Source organism: Cherax quadricarinatus, unplaced genomic scaffold (genome assembly GCF_038502225.1).
Source record: "Cherax quadricarinatus isolate ZL_2023a unplaced genomic scaffold, ASM3850222v1 Contig1077, whole genome shotgun sequence".
Lineage (NCBI taxonomy): Eukaryota > Metazoa > Arthropoda > Malacostraca > Decapoda > Parastacidae > Cherax > Cherax quadricarinatus.
In genome coordinates this window covers 37,914-57,267 of record NW_027196103.1, presented here as the reverse complement: position 1 = coordinate 57,267, position 19,354 = coordinate 37,914, and the positions used below count along the sequence as shown (strand labels likewise).

Genomic DNA, 19,354 nt, shown 5'->3' with positions numbered 1-19,354 from the left:
CTCTGCATTCCTCTCTTCTCCAGGTGCATACACGCTTATTATGACCCACTTCTCGCATCCAACCTTTACTTTAATCCACATAATTCTTGAATTTACACATTCATATTCTCTTTTCTCCTTCCATAACTGATCATTCAACATTACTGCTACCCCTTCCTTTGCTCTAACTCTCTCAGATACTCCAGATTTAATCCCATTTATTTCCCCCCACTGAAACTCCCCTACCCCCTTCAGGTTTGTTTCGCTTAGGGCCTGGACATCCAACTTCTTTTCATTCATAACATCAGCAATCATCTGTTTCTTGTCATCCACACTACATCCACGCACATTCAAGCATCCCAGTTTTATAAAGTTTTTCTTCTTCTCTTTTTTAGTAAATGTCTACAGGAGAAGGGGTTACTAGCCCATTGCTCCCGGCATTTTAGTCGCCTCATACGACACGCATGGCTTACGGAGGAAAGATTCTTTTCCACTTCCCCATGGACAATAGAAGAAATAAAGAAGAACAAGAGCTATTTAGAAAAAGAAAAACCTAGATGTATGTATATATATATGCATGTGCGTGTCTGTGAAGTGTGACCAAAGTGCAAGTAGGAGTAGCAAGATATCCCTGTTATCTAGCGTGTTTATGAGACAGAAAAAGAAACCAGCAATCCTACCATCATGCAAAACAGTTACAGGTTTCTGTTTCACAGTCATCTGGCAGGACGGTAGTACTGCTGGGTCAGTAGATTTTGGAATAATGGACAAAGTCCTTTGGTCACAGAATTATTTAGTACAGTGGACCCTCGACATTCGATACTAATCCATTCCTGAGAGCTATGGAATGTCGAAAATATCGAAAGTCGAATTAATTTTCCCTATAAGAAATAATGGAAATCAAATTAATCTGTGCAAGACACCCAAAAGTATGAAAAAAAAAAATTTTACCACACGGGGCAGTTCAGGCCACACGTGGACACGTCTCGTACGAATCGTATCGAATGTCGGGTTTTCCATCAAATGTCGAGGCGAAATTTTTGCGTTAAAATGCATCGAATGTCGGATTTATCAAATATCGATGCCATTGAATGTCGGGGGTCCACTGTATTGTTGTAACCATAGGAAAACAATCTTTGTACCCACTACAAGTGTCATTACTGGCCACCCACCCCCCTCAATTAGTCTATCAAATAGAGGGTTTGCTTTATTTAATTTTTTCTTCTTATTGACTGCATTGATAATGGTGTGTTGTTGTATCTGAAATATTTTCTTTTCTCTTCCATAGCTCAAAAATAATCCTCAGCATGCACCATATTTTGAGCTTCTGCAGCTTTTTGCATATGGAGTTTATGGCGATTACGTAAAAGAAGCGTCCAAATTTCCACAATTAACTCCGACAATGCTGACCAAGCTGAGGCACCTTACAATTGTTTCCATGGCAACAGGACAGAAAAGCATCCCACTAGTAACTCTAGGCAACCAGTTGGGTCTCACCTCCACCAGAGAACTAGAGGACTTGATTATTGAGGCTATGTATACAGGTAGACTCACACTTTTGCAGTATATTAAAATACCTATTAAATGTGTTAGTAAGACACAATTTATATATGCTATCTTTTTTCCTCTCTCTCCATGACACTTGATAAAATCCCTGGTGGATGAAGCATCTTCTCAATAAAATGCCATGAACTTCATATTGTGTCTTGTTAACATACTTGTTGGTATATTCTACTACTGATATACACAAATCATTTTGTTGTTTATCCAGTCTTTGGCTCCACTTGTTTAATTAACACAGTTACTACATACTATTGACAATGATTCACTGGTCTACATTTGAAATGTTTTTAATTTTTATTTTTATTCATGGTTGCTATCTTACATATTCTTGTTTACCTGGAGTTTACCTGGAGAGAGTTTCGGGGGTCAACGCCCCCGCGGCCCGGTCTGTGACCAGGCCTCCTGGTGGATCAGCACCTGATCAACCAGGCTGTTGCTGCTGGCTGCACGCAAACCAACGTACGAGCCACAGCCCGGCTGATCAGGAACTGACTTTAGGTGCTTGTCCAGTGCCAGCTTGAAGACTGCCAGGGGTCTGTTGGTAATCCCCCTTATGTGTGCTGGGAGGCAGTTGAACAGTCTCGGGCCCCTGACACTTATTGTATGGTCTCTTAACGTGCTAGTGACACCCCTGCTTTTCATTGGGGGGATGGTGCATCGTCTGCCAAGTCTTTTGCTTTCGTAGTGAGTGATTTTCGTGTGCAAGTTCGGTACTAGTCCCTCTAGGATTTTCCAGGTGTATATAATCATGTATCTCTCCCTCCTGCGTTCCAGGGAATACAGGTTTAGAAACCTCAAGCGCTCCCAGTAATTGAGGTGTTTTATCTCCGTTATGCGCGCCGTGAAAGTTCTCTGTACATTTTCTAGGTCGGCAATTTCACCTGCCTTGAAAGGTGCTGTTAGAGTGCAGCAATATTCCAGCCTAGATAGAACAAGTGACCTGAAGAGTGTCATCATGGGCTTGGCCTCCCTAGTTTTGAAGGTTCTCATTATCCATCCTGTCATTTTTCTAGCAGATGCGATTGATACAATGTTATGGTCCTTGAAGGTGAGATCCTCCGACATAATCACTCCCAGGTCTTTGACGTTGGTGTTTCGCTCTATTTTGTGGCCAGAATTTGTTTTGTACTCTGATGAAGATTTAATTTCCTCATGTTTACCATATCTGAGTAATTGAAATTTCTCATCGGGCTGTTGATTGTAAATATCTAAACCATTTTGCTCTATCATGTGAGGATTTTGAATAAAATAAAAATTAATGATGAAAAATGTGAATTTTTAATTGTTAATTTATTAAAATTAGGCAAGTAATCATGGAAAAGCTCAGTCTCTTAGTTTTAACAACATATGAATTCCAAATCAACATGAATCAAATCAAATGATTTTATTAAAATAATATGCTCCCAATGGTTAGACTACATATTAAATCAAAGGAAGGAGGACCGCTTTGATTTTCATTTGTGCTGTGCATCGAGACTATTACGTTTCAGTGACCAGCAGTAATCCGCCATCATGCTGACATTCCATTTACCCTGGTATAGTTTCCATGGTGCAGATATCCTGCTGGAACTGCTCTCCTTATTCCTCACTGTAGTCTCCACAATTGTTGGGAAAATAGTCAAGATGTGAGTGCAAAAAGTGCATCTTCACAATCATTCTAGACCCAAGTTGTTGGAAACAACAGGTCTTGGATCATTTTTTCATATTTGGGGGAGCGCCTGTTTCCCAGGAAGTTGTGGACAGTCTGCTTGAATGAAAACCAGGCATTCACCTCAACCCCTACTAATGCTTCATCAGAATGTTAGTCCTTCATCAATTCCTGAATCTGAGGGCCAACGAAGATTCCTGCCTTTAGCTTGCCTTCACTTATATGAGGAAACTTTGACTCCAGGTACTTGAAAGCATGACTCAAGAAATTTGTGGTAGAAATATACCTAGTTGGATGAATCTTATTGTGGCTAGCTGGTCTAGTGGCTAACGCGACGGGCTGGAGTTTTGAGACTCTATGACCGCGGGTTCAATCCCGGCCGGGGGTATGGTTCACTTGAAAGCAGTTCCATTCTTGTTCAAGGCCTTCACAAAATTTGTCATAAGCCCTAATTTGATGTGGAGTGGTGGCAGCAGAATTTTCTTGGGGTCAACTAGTGGCACAGTTTTCTCGTTGTGATTTCTGGGTAAGAAGTTGGTTCTTGGTGGCCAGTCTTTTTGTTCATAGTGCTGGCTGTCTGTCCTACTATCCCAAAGACACAGAAAACATTTTAATTGGTAATATACCACTTTGTCATTTACTTATGTTATACAAAAAGAGTAAAGTAACATTTCTGTATAACTTGACAACCTGATGTGATAGAGATGAATAAAAAACACAGTGAACCACTATTTTCCATATATATATCAAGAAAGATACCATAGAGTCAATAAAACAGTCATGCAGACCAGTGTTATTTGTCAAAGAATTCCTTGGTATACAGTATTCAAAATGTGTCTGTTCATGAAATCTACTTATTGTTACATTTCCGGTTACTATTCAAACTCAAACTTTGATTTCATCAAAGCATATGTGAATATTCCAGCAAAATACATAGGTGTATCAATACAATAATTGCTTGTTCCAAGGAAAGCTCCTTGTATGCAAAACATTTCAGGCATACTGGGAAGAATTTCTTACGGGCTACTTAACACCAGTACTAACCAGTAACACACAGATTTTTTGTGTGAATAAAGTACAGTGGAACCTCTACTTGCGAGTTTAATCTGTTCCATGACCTTGCTCGCAACTGGATTTGCTCGTTTGGAGAGTCAATTTTCCTCATTTAAATTAAATGAAATTCAATTTATCCGTTCCACTGGAATTCTGTGCTTCAATAATTTCGCTAATATCTACAGCTTATTTATCTATCTCACTTCATCTAATATGACATAATAAACAATATAAATAACATAGAGACCTGATATATATACTCTAAAATGAATAAAATATGTAATTCATGTAGTGGTATGGGCGGTGTCGAAGGTGGACGAGAGTTTGTCTGGAGACCGGACAAAATACTTCTTGAATAATTTTGCTAATATCATCTATATGGCTTATTTATCTATCACAGTTCATCTAATATGACATAATAAACAATATAAATTACATAGAAACCTGATATATACTCTAGAATGAATAAAATATGTCATTATATATGCGGCAGCAGTCGACGAGAGTTTGTCTGGAGACAGGACAAAATACCTCTTCAATATTTCGCTATCATCAACTTTACGGCTTATTTATCTATCACAGTTCATCTAATATGAAATAAAACAATATAAATAACACAGAAACCTGATATATACTCTACAAAGAATAAAATATGCCATTATGTAACAGGTGGAGGCAGCCACAATCGCTCCCTCTTTGTTGTGGTAAACACTACCATCTAGTGATGGCCTTTTGAAGCGTCTGTTATTATGATTATTTTTTTTTTTTCAACAAGTTGGCCGTCTCCCACCGAGGCAGGGTGACCCAAAAGAAAGAAAATCCCCAAAAAAGAAAATACTTTCATCATCATTCAACACTTTCACCTCACTCCTACATAATCACTGTTTTTGCAGAGGTGCTCAGAACACAACAGTTTAGAAGCATATACGTGTATAAAGATACACAACATATCCCACCAAACTGCCAATATCCCGAACCCCTCCTTTAGAGTGCAGGCATTGTACTTCTCATTTCCAGGACTCAAGTCTGGCTATATAAAAATAACTGGTTTCCCTGAATCCCTTCACTAAATACTATTACCCTGCTCACACTCCAACAGTTCGTCAGGTCCCAATTACCATTTGTCTCCATTCACTCCTATCAAACACGCTCACGCACACCTGCTGGAAGTCCAAGCCCCTCGCCCACAAAACCTCCCTTACCCCTTCCTTCCAACCTTTTCGAGGATGACTCCTACCCCGCCTTCCTTCCCCTACAGATTTAAACACTCTCCATGTCATTCTACTTTGATCGATTCTCTCTAAATGACCAAACTACCTCAACAACCCCTCTTCAGCCCTCCACACCTTCTCCTAATTTCCACACTCCGAATTTTCTGCATAATATTTACACCACACATTGCCCTTAGACAGGACATCTCCACTGCCTCCAACCACCTCCTCGCTGCAGCATTCACAACCCAAACTTCACATCCATATAAGAGTGTTGGTACTACTACACTTTCATACATTCCCTTCTTTGCCTCCATAGATAACGTTTTTTTTCTCTACATATACCTCAACGCACCACTCACCTTTTTTCCCTCATCAATTCTATGATTAACCTCATCCTTCATAAATCCATTCGCTGACACATCAACTCCCAAGTATCTGAAAACATTCACTTCTTCCATACTCCTCCTCCCCAATTTGATATCCAATTTTTCTCTATCTAAATCATTTGATGCCCTCATCACCTTACTCTCTTCTGTGTTCACTTTCGACTTTCTACCTTTACACACACTCCCAAACTCATCCACTAACCTTTACAATTTTTCTTTAGAATCTCCCATAAGCACAGTATCATCAGCAAAAAGCAACTGTGTCAATTCCCGTCTTGCATTTGATTCCCCATAATTTAATCCCACCCCTCTCCCGAACACCCTAGCATTTACTTCTTTTACAACCCCATCTATAAATATATTAAACAACCATGGTGACATTACACATCCCTGTCTAAGACCTACTTTTACTGGGAAGTAATCTCCCTCTCTTCTACACATCCTAACCTGAGCCTCACTATCCTCATAAAAACTCTTTACAGCATTTAGTAACTTGCCACCTATTCCATATACTTACATCTGCCACATTGCTCCCCTATCCACTCTATCATATGCCTTTTCTAAATCCATAAATGTAGTAAAAACTTTCCTACCTTTATCTAAGTACTGTTCACATATATGCTTCAATGTAAACACTTGATCTACACATCCCCTACCCACTCTAAAACCTCCTTGCTCATCCACAATCCTATATTCTGTCTTACCTCTAATTCTTTCAATTATAACCCTACCATACACTTTTCCTGGTATACTCAGTAAACTTATTCCTCAGTAATTTTTACAATCTCTATTGTCCCCCTTCCCTTTATATAAAGGGACTATACATGCTCTCTGCCAGTCCCTAGGTACTTTCCCCTCTTTCATGCATTTATTAAACAAAAATACCAACCACTCCAACACTATATCCCCCCCTGCTTTTAACATTTCTGTCATGATCCTGTCAGTTCCAGCTGGTTTACCCCCTTTTATTCTGTGTAATGCCTCACACACCTCCCCCACACTCACATCCTGTTCTTCTTCACTCCTTAAAGATGGTATACCTCCCTGGCCAGTGCATGAAATTACTGCCTCCCTTTCTTCATCGACATTTAAAAGTTCCTCAAAATATTCTCGCCATCTACCCAAAACCTCCATCTCCCCATCTACTAACTCCCCTACTCTGTTTTTAACTGACAAATCCATTTGTTCCCTAGACTTTCTTAACTTGTTTAACTCCAAAAAATTTTCGTATTTTCATTAAAATTTCTTGACAGTGCCTCTCCCACTCTATCATCTGCTCTCCTTTTGCACTCTCTCACCACTCTCTTCATCTTTCTTTTACTCTATATATACTCTACTCTTCTTATAACACTTCTGCTTTGTAAAAACCTCTCATAAGCTAACTTTTTCTCTTTTATCACACCCTTTACTGCATCATTCCACCAATCACTCCTCTTTCCTCCTGCCCCAACCCTCCTATAACCACAAACTTCTGCCCCACATTCTAATACTGCATTTTTAAAACTATTTCAACTCTCTTCAACCCCCCTACTACTCATACTTGTCACCAGCCTCCTTTCTGCCAATAGTTGCTTATATCTCGCCCGAACTTCCTCCTCCTTTAGTTTGTACACTTTCACCTCCCTCTTACTTGTTGTTGCCATTTTCCCTCTCTAATTCTATTTGAAACCCCTGACCTAATCCCATTTATTCCTCTCCACTGAAACTCTCCCACCCCCTTCAGCTTTGTTTCACTTAAAGCCAGGACATACAGCTTCTTCTCATTCATAACATCCACAATCATCTCTTTCTTATCATTTGCACAACATCCACGCACATTCAGACTTCCCACTTTGACAATTTTCTTCTTCTTATTCTTTTTAGTAATCTTTACAGGAAAAGGGGTTACTAGCCCATTGTTCCCAGCATTTTAATTGACTTTTACAACATGCATGGCTTACGGAGGAAAAATTCTTATTCAACTTCCCCATGGATATACATGTAAAAGGAAAAGTAATAAGACCAAGAACCATTAAGATAAAATCAAAGAAAACTCAGATGAGTGTGTATAAATAAACATGTACATGTATGTGTAGTGTGACCTAAGTGTAAGTAGAAGTAGCAAGAAGTACAGACAAAAGACACCAGCAATCCTACCATCATGTAAAACAATTACAGGTTTTCGTTTCACACTCACTTGGCAGGACGGTAGTACCTCCCTGGGTGGTTGCTGTCTACCAAGCTACTACCACAGGATGGTAGTACCTCCCTGGGTGGTTGCTGTCTACCAACCTACTACCACAGGATGGTAGTACCTCCCTGGGTGGTTGTTGTCTACCAACCTACTACCACAGGATGGTAGTACCTCCCTGGGTGGTTGTTGTCTACCAACCTACTACCACAGGATGGTAGTACCTCCCTGGGTGGTTGTTGTCTACCAACCTACTACCACAGGATGGTAGTACCTCCCTGGGTGGTTGCTGTCTACCAACCTACTACCACAGGATGGTAGTACCTCCCTGGGTGGTTGTTGTCTACCAACCTACTACCACAGGATGGTAGTACCTCCCTGGGTGGTTGCTGTCTACCAACCTACTACCACAGGATGGTAGTACCTCCCTGGGTGGTTGTTGTCTACCAACCTACTACCACAGGATGGTAGTACCTCCCTGGGTGGTTGTTGTCTACCAACCTACTACCACAGGATGGTAGTACCTCCCTGGGTGGTTGTTGTCTACCAACCTACTACCACAGGATGGTAGTACCTCCCTAGGTGGTTGTTGTCTACCAACCTACTACCACAGGATGGTAGTACCTCCCTGGGTGGTTGTTGTCTACCAACCTACTACTACAGGATGGTAGTACCTCCCTGGGTGGTTGTTGTCTACCAACCTACTACCACAGGATGGTAGTACCTCCCTGGGTGGTTGTTGTCTACCAACCTACTACCACAGGATGGTAGTACCTCTTTGGGTGGTTGTTGTCTACCAACCTACTTCCACAGGATGGTAGTACCTCCCTGGGTGGTTGTTGTCTACCAACCTACTACCACAGGATGGTAGTACCTCCCTGGGTGGTTGTTGTCTACCAACCTACTACCACAGGATGGTAGTACCTCCCTGGGTGGTTGTCTACCAACCTACTACCACAGGATGGTAGTACCTCCCTGGGTGGTTGTTGTCTACCAACCTACTACTACAGGATGGTAGTACCTCCCTGGGTGGTTGTTGTCTACCAACCTACTACCACAGGATGGTAGTACCTCCCTGGGTGGTTGTTGTCTACCAACCTACTACCACAGGATGGTAGTACCTCTTTGGGTGGTTGTTGTCTACCAACCTACTTCCACAGGATGGTAGTACCTCCCTGGGTGGTTGTTGTCTACCAACCTACTACCACAGGATGGTAGTACCTCCCTGGGTGGTTGTTGTCTACCAACCTACTACCACAGGATGGTAGTACCTCCCTGGGTGGTTGTTGTCTACCAACCTACTACCACAGGATGGTAGTACCTCCCTGGGTGGTTGTTGTCTACCAACCTACTACCACAGGATGGTAGTACCTCCCTGGGTGGTTGTCTACCATCCTACTACCACAGGATGGTAGTACCTCCCTGGGTGGTTGTCTACCAACCTACTACCACAGGATGGTAGTACCTCCCTGGGTGGTTGTTGTCTACCAACCTACTACTACAGGATGGTAGTACCTCCCTGGGTGGTTGTTGTCTACCAACCTACTACCACAGGATGGTAGTACCTCCCTGGGTGGTTGTTGTCTACCAACCTACTACCACAGGATGGTAGTACCTCTTTGGGTGGTTGTTGTCTACCAACCTACTTCCACAGGATGGTAGTACCTCCCTGGGTGGTTGTTGTCTACCAACCTACTACCACAGGACGATAGTACCTCCCTGGGCGGTTGTTGTCTACCAACCTACTACCACAGGATGGTAGTACCTCCCTGGGTGGTTGTTGTCTACCAACCTACTACCACAGGATGGTAGTACCTCCCTGGGTGGTTGTTGTCTACCAACCTACTACCACAGGATGGTAGTACCTCCCTGGGCAGTTGTCTACCAACCTACTACCACAGGATGGTAGTACCTCCCTGGGTGGTTGTTGTCTACCATCCTACTACCACAGGATGGTAGTACCTCCCTGGGTGGTTGCTGTCTACCAACCTACTACCACAGGATGGTAGTACCTCCCTGGGTGGTTGCTGTCTACCAACCTACTACCACAGGATGGTAGTACCTCCCTGGGTGGTGGTTGTCTACCAACCTACTACCACAGGATGGTAGTACCTCCCTGGGTGGTTGCTGTCTACCAACCTACTACCACAGGATGGTAGTACCTCCCTGGGTATTTGTTGTCTACCAACCAACTACCACAGGATGGTAGTACCTCCCTGGGTGGTTGTTGTCTACCAACCTACTACCACAGGATGGTAGTACCTCCCTGGGTGGTTGTTGTCTACCAACCTACTACCTCAGGATGGTAGTACCTCCCTGGGTGGTTGTTGTCTACCAACCTACTACCACAGGATGGTAGTACCTCCCTGGGTGGTTGTTGTCTACCAACCTACTACCACAGGATGGTAGTACCTCCCTGGGTGGTTGTTGTCTACCAACCAACTGCCACAGGATGGTAGTACCTCCTTGGGTGGTTGTTGTCTACCAACCTACTTCCACAGGATGGTAGTACCTCCCTGGGTGGTTGTCTACCAACCTACTACCACAGGATGGTAGTACCTCCCTGGGTGGTTGTTGTCTACCAACCTACTACCACAGGATGGTAGTACCTCCCTGGGTGGTTGTTGTCTACCAACCTACTACCACAGGACGGTAGTACCTCCCTGGGTGGTTGCTGTCTACCAACCTACTACCACAGGACGGTAGTACCTCCCTGGGTGGTTTCTGTCTACCAACCTACTACCACAGGATGGTAGTACCTCCCTGGGTGGTTGTTGTCTACCAACCTACTACCACAGGATGGTAGTACTTCCCTGGGTGGTTGTTGTCTACCAACCTACTACCACAGGATGGTAGTACCTCCCTGGGTGGTTGTTGTCTACCAACCTACTACCACAGGACAGTAGTACCTCCCTGGGTGGTTGTTGTCTACCAACCTACTACCACAGGACGGTAGTACCTCCCTGGGTGGTTGCTGTCTACCAACCTACTACCACAGGATGGTAGTACCTCCCTGGGTGGTTGCTGTCTACCAACCTACTACCAGAGGATGGTAGTACCTCCCTGGGTGGTTGCTGTGTACCAACCTACTACCACAGGATGGTAGTACCTCCCTGGGTGGTTGCTGTCTACCAACCTACTACCACAGGATGGTAGTACCTTCCTGGGTGGTTCTTGTCTACCAACCAACTACCACAGGATGGTAGTACCTCCCTGGGTGGTTGTTGTCTACCAACCTACTACCACAGGATGGTAGTACCTCCCTGGGTGGTTGCTGTCTACCAACCTACTACCACAGGACGGTAGTACCTTCCTGGGTGGTTCTTGTCTACCAACCAACTACCACAGGATGGTAGTACCTCCCTGGGTGGTTGTTGTCTACCAACCTACTACCACAGGATGGTAGTACCTCTCTGGGTGGTTGTTGTCTACCAACCTACTACCACAGGATGGTAGTACCTCCCTGGGTGGTTGTCTACCAACCTACTACCACAGGACGGTAGTACCTCCCTGGGCGGTTGTTGTCTACCAACCTACTACCACAGGATGGTAGTACCTCCCTGGGTGGTTGTTGTCTACCAACCTACTACCACAGGACGGTAGTACCTCCCTGGGTGGTTGTTGTCTACCAACCTACTACCACAGGATGGTAGTACCTCCCTGGGTGGTTGTTGTCTACCAACCTACTACCACAGGATGGTAGTACCTCCCTGGGTGGTTGTTGTCTACCAACCTACTACCACAGGACGGTAGTACCTCCCTGGGTGGTTGTTGTCTACCAACCTACTACCACAGGATGGTAGTACCTCCCTGGGTGGTTGTTGTCTACCAACCTACTACCACAGGATGGTAGTACCTCCCTGGGTGGTTGTTGTCTACCAACCTACTACCACAGGATGGTAGTACCTCCCTGGGTGGTTTTTGTCTACCAACCTACTACCACAGGACAGTAGTACCTCCCTGGGTGGTTGCTGTCTACCAACCTACTACCACAGGATGGTAGCACCTCCCTGGGTGGTTGTTGTCTTCCAACCTACTACCACAGGATGGTAGTACCTCCCTGCGTGGTTCCTGTCTACCAACCTACTACCACTGGATGGTAGTACCTCCCTGGGTGGTTGTTGTCTACCAACCTACTACCACTGGATGGTAGTACCTCCCTGGGTGGTTGTTGTCTACCAACCTACTACCTAGAATTATCATTATATATGTATTATTATTATACGTATTATATTATTGTTATTGTATTATATTATTATACACCTACCATCCGACTTACGACCGAATTCAGTTCCGAGAAACCGGTCGTAAGTCGAACTTTACTACTGAATATCAACAAAACATTTTTGTAATGACTTTATTTTATTGTTTTATTTTGGTATTTCATGTTTTACTTTACTTTTTATGCTGTTAGTACAGGAGGGCCCCACTTATATGGCAGGTTAGGTTCCAGGCTCCCGCCGTAAAGCGGAAACCGCCGTAAAGTGGAACACCCTTTTTTTCCACTTACAAATGCATACAAACACTAGATAACAAGTTTACACTAACATATATTAAGTTAGCAATAGAACTAGGCATCAAAAAACAATAAAAAAGTACAATACACACATAGTGCACTCATTACTTACCTTAAAATATTTATAGTCTTAATCTAGGGTGAGACAAGTAGTATTTATTGTAAGAAATCAAGTGTGGTATGTATGGTAGTCAGCCAGGGTACCATACCAGGCCACCCCACCCACACATACTATTCTATGATATTTAACCCTGTCAGGGTCCGTCCCGTAGATCTACGGCTTTACCGTGAGTGTCCAAACCGTAGATCTACGCCATGAGCTCAGCTCACTCTGATAAACTGTGAGTGGTACATTTGGGCCTAGATATGAGAGAATACATCTATGTGGTATGTGTGCACCACATAAAACAGATCCTGCAGCACACTGTGTATAATGAGAGAAAAAAACTGAAATCATGATTTTTCGATTAAAACAGCAACTTTGCAGTGTTTTTTCGTATGTTTTTTATAGTTGTATTTGCGATTTCTTGGTCTCATTTGATAGAATGGAAGACATATTACAGAAATAGAGATGATTTTGATTGGTTTTAGCACTGGAAATGGCTTGAAACTGAGCTCAAAGTAGCAGAAATGTTAAATTTTTGCCGATATTCAAGAGTAAACAAACGACCTCACACGTCTAATACACGACAGCTGGTGGGTCTAATATACATTCACAAATATGGTGATGATATTTATACAATTATTACAGTATTGCATAACAGTAAATCTTCTATTTTTTGGTGTGAATAAAAATTCATTATGTGAATAAAAAATCAAAATGGAATTTATTTGTAAAGCCTCAAAACATAACTAATGAACAGAGGAAATGTTAGTTTAGTGCCAGGAATGCCTACATTGTTCATTCTGGACCCTATTTTGAAATTGGAATATTTTGAACTTTGTGTTAAATTGGCCAAATTAACAATTTCCGATCACTTTGTTTTGTAGTTGAAACAGTTGACTTGGCGATTTCTTGTGCTCAATCGATAGAATAGAAGTAATACTAGTGAAATAGCTAAGAATTTGGTTGATTGGAATAATGTAATTGGCCTAAAATGGGAGTCAAAGTCGGCAAAATCGCCGATTCATAAATATCGCTGACACATCAAAATTCGCGAGAGCATAATTTCGTCAATTTTCCACCAAATTTCGTACTTTTTGTTTTATTACCTTCACAAAAAGATTCTCTACGATTTCATAAGAAAAAATAACAAATTTTTTTTTTGAAAATTCTTGGACACTGGTGCGTGACTCCAGATTTGGGCCTTGGACCCTGAAAGGGTTAAGCATCCCAGAGCGATAAAATGTATATACAGTTCACTCATTATTTTATTATTTATTATCACACTGGCCGATTCCCACCAAGGCAGGGTGGCCCGAAAAAGAAAAACTTTCACCATCATTCACTCCATCACTGTCTTGCCAGAAGGGTGCTTTACACTACAGTTTTTAAACTGCAACACTAACACCCCTCCTTCAGAGTGCAGGCACTGTACTTCCCATCTCCAGGACTCAAGTCCGGCCTGCCGGTTTCCCTGAATCCCTTCATAAATGTTACTTTGCTCACACTCCAACAGCACGTCAAGTATTAAAAACCATTTGTCTCCATTCACTCCTATCAAACACGCTCACGCATGCCTGCTGGAAGTCCAAGCCCCTCGCACACAAAACCTCCTTTACCCCCTCCCTCCAACCCTTCCTAGGCCGACCCCTACCCCGCCTTCCTTCCACTACAGACTGATACACTCTTGAAGTTATTCTGTTTCGCTCCATTCTCTCTACATGTCCGAACCACCTCAACAACCCTTCCTCAGCCCTCTGGACAACAGTTTTGGTAATCCCGCACCTCCTCCTAACTTCCAAACTACGAATTCTCTGCATTATATTCACACCACACATTGCCCTCAGACATGACATCTCCACTGCCTCCAGCCTTCTCCTCGCTGCAACATTCATCACCCACGCTTCACACCCATATAAGAGCGTTGGTAAAACTATACTCTCATACATTCCCCTCTTTGCCTCCAAGGACAAAGTTCTTTGTCTCCACAGACTCCTAAGTGCACCACTCACTCTTTTTCCCTCATCAATTCTATGATTCACCTCATCTTTCATAGACCCATCCGCTGACACGTCCACTCCCAAATATCTGAATACGTTCACCTCCTCCATACTCTCTCCCTCCAATCTGATATTCAATCTTTCATCACCTAATCTTTTTGTTATCCTCATAACCTTACTCTTTCCTGTATTCACCTTTAATTTTCTTCTTTTGCACACCCTACCAAATTCATCCACCAATCTCTGCAACTTCTCTTCAGAATCTCCCAAGAGCACAGTGTCATCAGCAAAGAGCAGCTGTGACAACTCCCACTTTGTGTGTGATTCTTTATCTTTTAACTCCACGCCTCTTGCCAAGACCCTCGCATTTACTTCTCTTACAACCCCATCTATAAATATATTAAACAACCACGGTGACATCACACATCCTTGTCTAAGGCCTACTTTTACTGGGAAAAAATTTCCCTCTTTCCTACATACTCTAACTTGAGCCTCACTATCCTCGTAAAAACTCTTCACTGCTTTCAGTAACCTACCTCCTACACCATACACTTGCAACATCTGCCACATTTACTCATTACTTACCTTAAAATATAGGGTGAGATGAGTAGTATTTATTGTAAAAAATCAAGTGTAGTATGTATGGTAGTCAGGCAGGCTACCATACCAGAGAGAAAGAATGAGTGCATGAGAGAGGACAGGCGCAGAGTTATGTAAACAAACCAGGCGAAAGTAAGTTTTGTAAACAGTGTACACGTCTGGTTTGTGTACAAGTTACATTGTGTACAGGTTGTCTCTACATTGATACGGTAGAATAAATAAAGAAGAGCACTCCCATTCTCATGTAACATCATTTTGAGAAGAAATGATGCTCTGAGTGAAGGCAATGGAAGTAAGTCACTGACTTTTTTGGGTTATCCTAGGTTCTCTACACATATGTTGTTATGTATTTATGTTATGTATCGTGTTTATTATATAATTTTGAAAACAATATCACGGATGGATTAATGAAAATGTGTATATTAACGTAATATACAACATTTAACCCTTTGAGGGTCGACAGGCCCTCTCCGAAACTCGTTCTCAGGGTCGGCCAAATTTCAAAAAAAAAAAAATTATTTTTTCTTATGAAAAAATAGAGTATTTTTTTCTAAACATTATAGGCTAAACAAAAAATTTTTAACGTCAATACTTACCGAGATATGGAGGTGTGAAATTTGCCAAAATTGAGCAACATATGGTAACATCGCCGACTGCCGTCACCCGGTATTTTTCTATTTACTTTTTTATGTACTATTTTCAATTATTTTTCAATTTTTCTTTTTCTGAGTAACTTTTATGGCCTCTGAGGCCAACATGATCAGTATTTTGTAAGTTATTTCTTTTTCAATACTACACAATAAGGGCGTAAACACTGTTGTCATTATTTTGTTTACAGAAAATATTTACACAAACAAACAATATGAAATGTTGTTTATTACTATTTTTCTATATTTTATATACACATATACAGTCACAGGACATGTTTCTAGAAGTTCTGCAGCCTGTGGAACTCTTTGAAACATGGTGTCATGCACAGTGGAGTTTTGCACTCCTCACACATAAAACGAGTGTCTCTGCATTGTTGTGGGCGTTTTTTTGTATGTGAACAGACGTAACACCTCTTCTGAGCCTTTTTCTTCAAAGCAGTAGCAGGCAGTTTTACCAGGAAGTGATCACCATGCTTCAGACGAGCAGGTAGTTGTTGATAATTTGGTGGGCGGTCAATTGCAGGTGCATTTCCTTGGTACTTGAATACTATTTGTCTGATGACAGACAAACAGAATTCGCCGTACTGTGGTTTGTTTCTGGTGCTCATCTTATACATATTATAAGCATTGAGCATGGAAATGTCCAGAAGATGGAAAAACAGTTTGATGTACCACTTATAACTCTTGCGAACACAATCAGCAAACCCAATCTGCATGTCACATTTGTCCACTGAACGCATGTTGAAGGTGTAATCAATCACAGCTGCAGGTTTTAGAATGGGTTCATTTCTCTCTCTATGCTGCCTGCCACTGTCTGCCATTTCATTAGGGTGAACTGATGACAACAGTGTGACATCTCGTTTGTCATGCCACCGAAATGCCATGATGTCATTGGCAGCAAACGCCTGCACCTCACCTCTGCGAGTGCCAGCGTCAAACCTGGGCATATGTTTTCGATTTGCACGCACTGTGCCACACACATCTGTCATGTTCACTCGCAAAAAATCACTGAGTGAGGGGCTTGTGTACCAGTTATCTGTATATAATATATGCCCCTTACCAAGGTATGGTTCTATCATTGTTCGAACCACATCACCTGAGATGCCCAATAACTTCCTGGTATTTTGCAATGTATAACTTCCAGTGTACACAATAATATCCAATACCAGACCACTGTAACAATCACAAAGCACAAACAACTTTATACCAAAGCGTTTCCTCTTGCTTGGTATGTACTGCTTGAAAGAGAGTCTTCCTTTGAACAGAATCAAAGACTCGTCAATTACAAGCTTCCTGAAGGGATAAAAATGAGTACTGAATTTCTGTTTCAGATACACAAACACATTCCTAATCTTATATAACCTGTCAGTTCTGTCAGGCCTGGTTTTATCTGAGAAGTGAAGCATACGTAACATTAGCACAAATCGATTCACTGGCATTATATCACTGAAACCTGGTGTTGCAATCAGGGGGTCTGTTGACCAGTATGATTTCACTTTGTGCTTATACACATGTGGCATAAGCATTATTGTGGCAAAGAAAAGATACATCTCAGCCACAGTTGCCTCCTTCCATTGGTGTAGACGTGATTTTGGTGAAAGTATTGTGTTTGCCATGGTGTACTCGTAGTATGTGTTGCTTTCCATGACAATACTTTTCATCAGTGGTTCGTCAAAGAATAACTCGAAAGATTCCAGTTCAGTGGCATTGTTCCCAAGTGCACAAGATGGCCGTATTCCACTTTGGCTGCTATCAAACTGGTGGGGATTTGGAACAAAATTGACAGCTTCCTGCCAATCCCAGGTGCGGTCTGCTGGTGGGTACTGGACAATGACACGTGGTTGTGGTTGTGGAGGTTGTGGTTGTGGAGGCTGGTGTGGTGGGGGAGTGGGGGATGGTGGCCTTTGTTCTAGATCAGCTGAGGCAGCGGCGTGGGTGGCAGCATGGCCCACTGCTGGTGCCTCACCGCCGGCACCACTACCACCACGCACATTTTCCATCCCAATTGCAACAGTATCTTCGTCATTTTCACTGTCTGTTCCTGTTGTACAGCCACGGGATGTACTCCGAGATACACTCCTTCCCCTTGGTATAACATATGGCACACTTCCAGAGCGCATATATCGTCGTATATACTGACGCTTCACTGGGGAATATTGCACTTCACTATCACTACTGGAACTAGTTTGAAGAGCTTGTAGTTCATATTCACTATCACTATCATCACCCATGCTCTCATCTGAGTCTGGGATTTGGGAAAATAGAAGTTTCCTCTTGGGTTCTGGAACAACTGAACGTGAACACGAGGGCCCAGCACCAGAGGTGGAAGGCTGAGGGTCGTCTGGGTTTTCTTCACTATTACCGATATTATGGTCATTAGTTTCGGTCAAAACCTCACTAAAACCACGAAACTCATCTTCACTGGCACTTCCATCACTATTAGAACTGTCACTGGGGAACAAAAGTGTCCCAATTCGCCGAGGAGTGAGGAGCTTCTTACCGCGAGGCATGGTGGACATTGTTTACTAAGAGGGCATTCCCACAATGCACCACTGGGTCCCAGATTTTTTTTCTACCACGCACACTGACCACGCAGACCCATTCTCTCACACCTAGGCCTACCAGCCTTTTCGCGCGAGATTTGAGGCCGCTAGAATTTATGCATACTAGTACGTCAAAAACCCCTACGCGTAAGACGTACTAGTACGACGAAAACCCTCAAAGGGTTAATGATACACCGAGCTCAGACAGCGTAAACAAACAAACTCAACAGGTTGTGGACGATCACTCGGTCAGGCGAAATAGACGGTATTAATACGTGTCCAGTTTTAGTTCATTCATGTACATTTGTAAGAGTTTGTGAAACTTTTACCTTATAATATTTTTATTATTATTATAATTAAATCACGAAACAAATACTCTTACACTGTGTACAAGTTAGTACAGAATTATAGCTATAAAGTGAAGGCATACGAAAGGAATATTTTTCTACAGTTATCCCTAGTGACGGGCTAGAGAAAACGTAATTCTTCCGACACTTCTACAAACCATTTGGTAAACATCTCATATATATTTGTATAAATTTTTATACTGTGGGTGCATGTATCATGTTTGTGTGTTACATAATGTGTTTCTTATATAATTTTGAAAAAAATATCATAGATAGATTAAGGGAAATGTCTATATTAACGTAATATGCGACATTAATGCGCCCAAGAGATTATTATTATTACTATTATTATTATTATTATTATTATTATTATTATTATTATTATTATTATTATTATTATTATTGCATCAAGAGTAGAGAGACTCTTAGTGATTTTAATGTGTACCTACATGCCAGCACAGTGTGTAAGTTTATTTAGGTACAGGTGTACACAAGTTTAATTATCAAGTACAGTACATATAAAATATACAATAACTTTAAAACACTTGAAATTTTGGAAAGTTTCCAGACATAATAAGGAGA

General features: G+C 42.1%; 1 protein-coding gene across 1 annotated transcript in view; it reads left to right on the top strand.

The window, feature by feature from the left end:
• Nucleotides 1–19,354, top strand: part of LOC138851578 (COP9 signalosome complex subunit 7b-like) — a 63,784-nt gene that overhangs the window by 7,885 nt on the left and 36,545 nt on the right. The window contains exon 2 of the mRNA XM_070080828.1: nucleotides 1,268–1,523. Coding sequence (XP_069936929.1) covers nucleotides 1,268–1,523 — 256 coding nt within the window. The remainder of the gene's footprint in view (nucleotides 1–1,267; nucleotides 1,524–19,354) is intronic.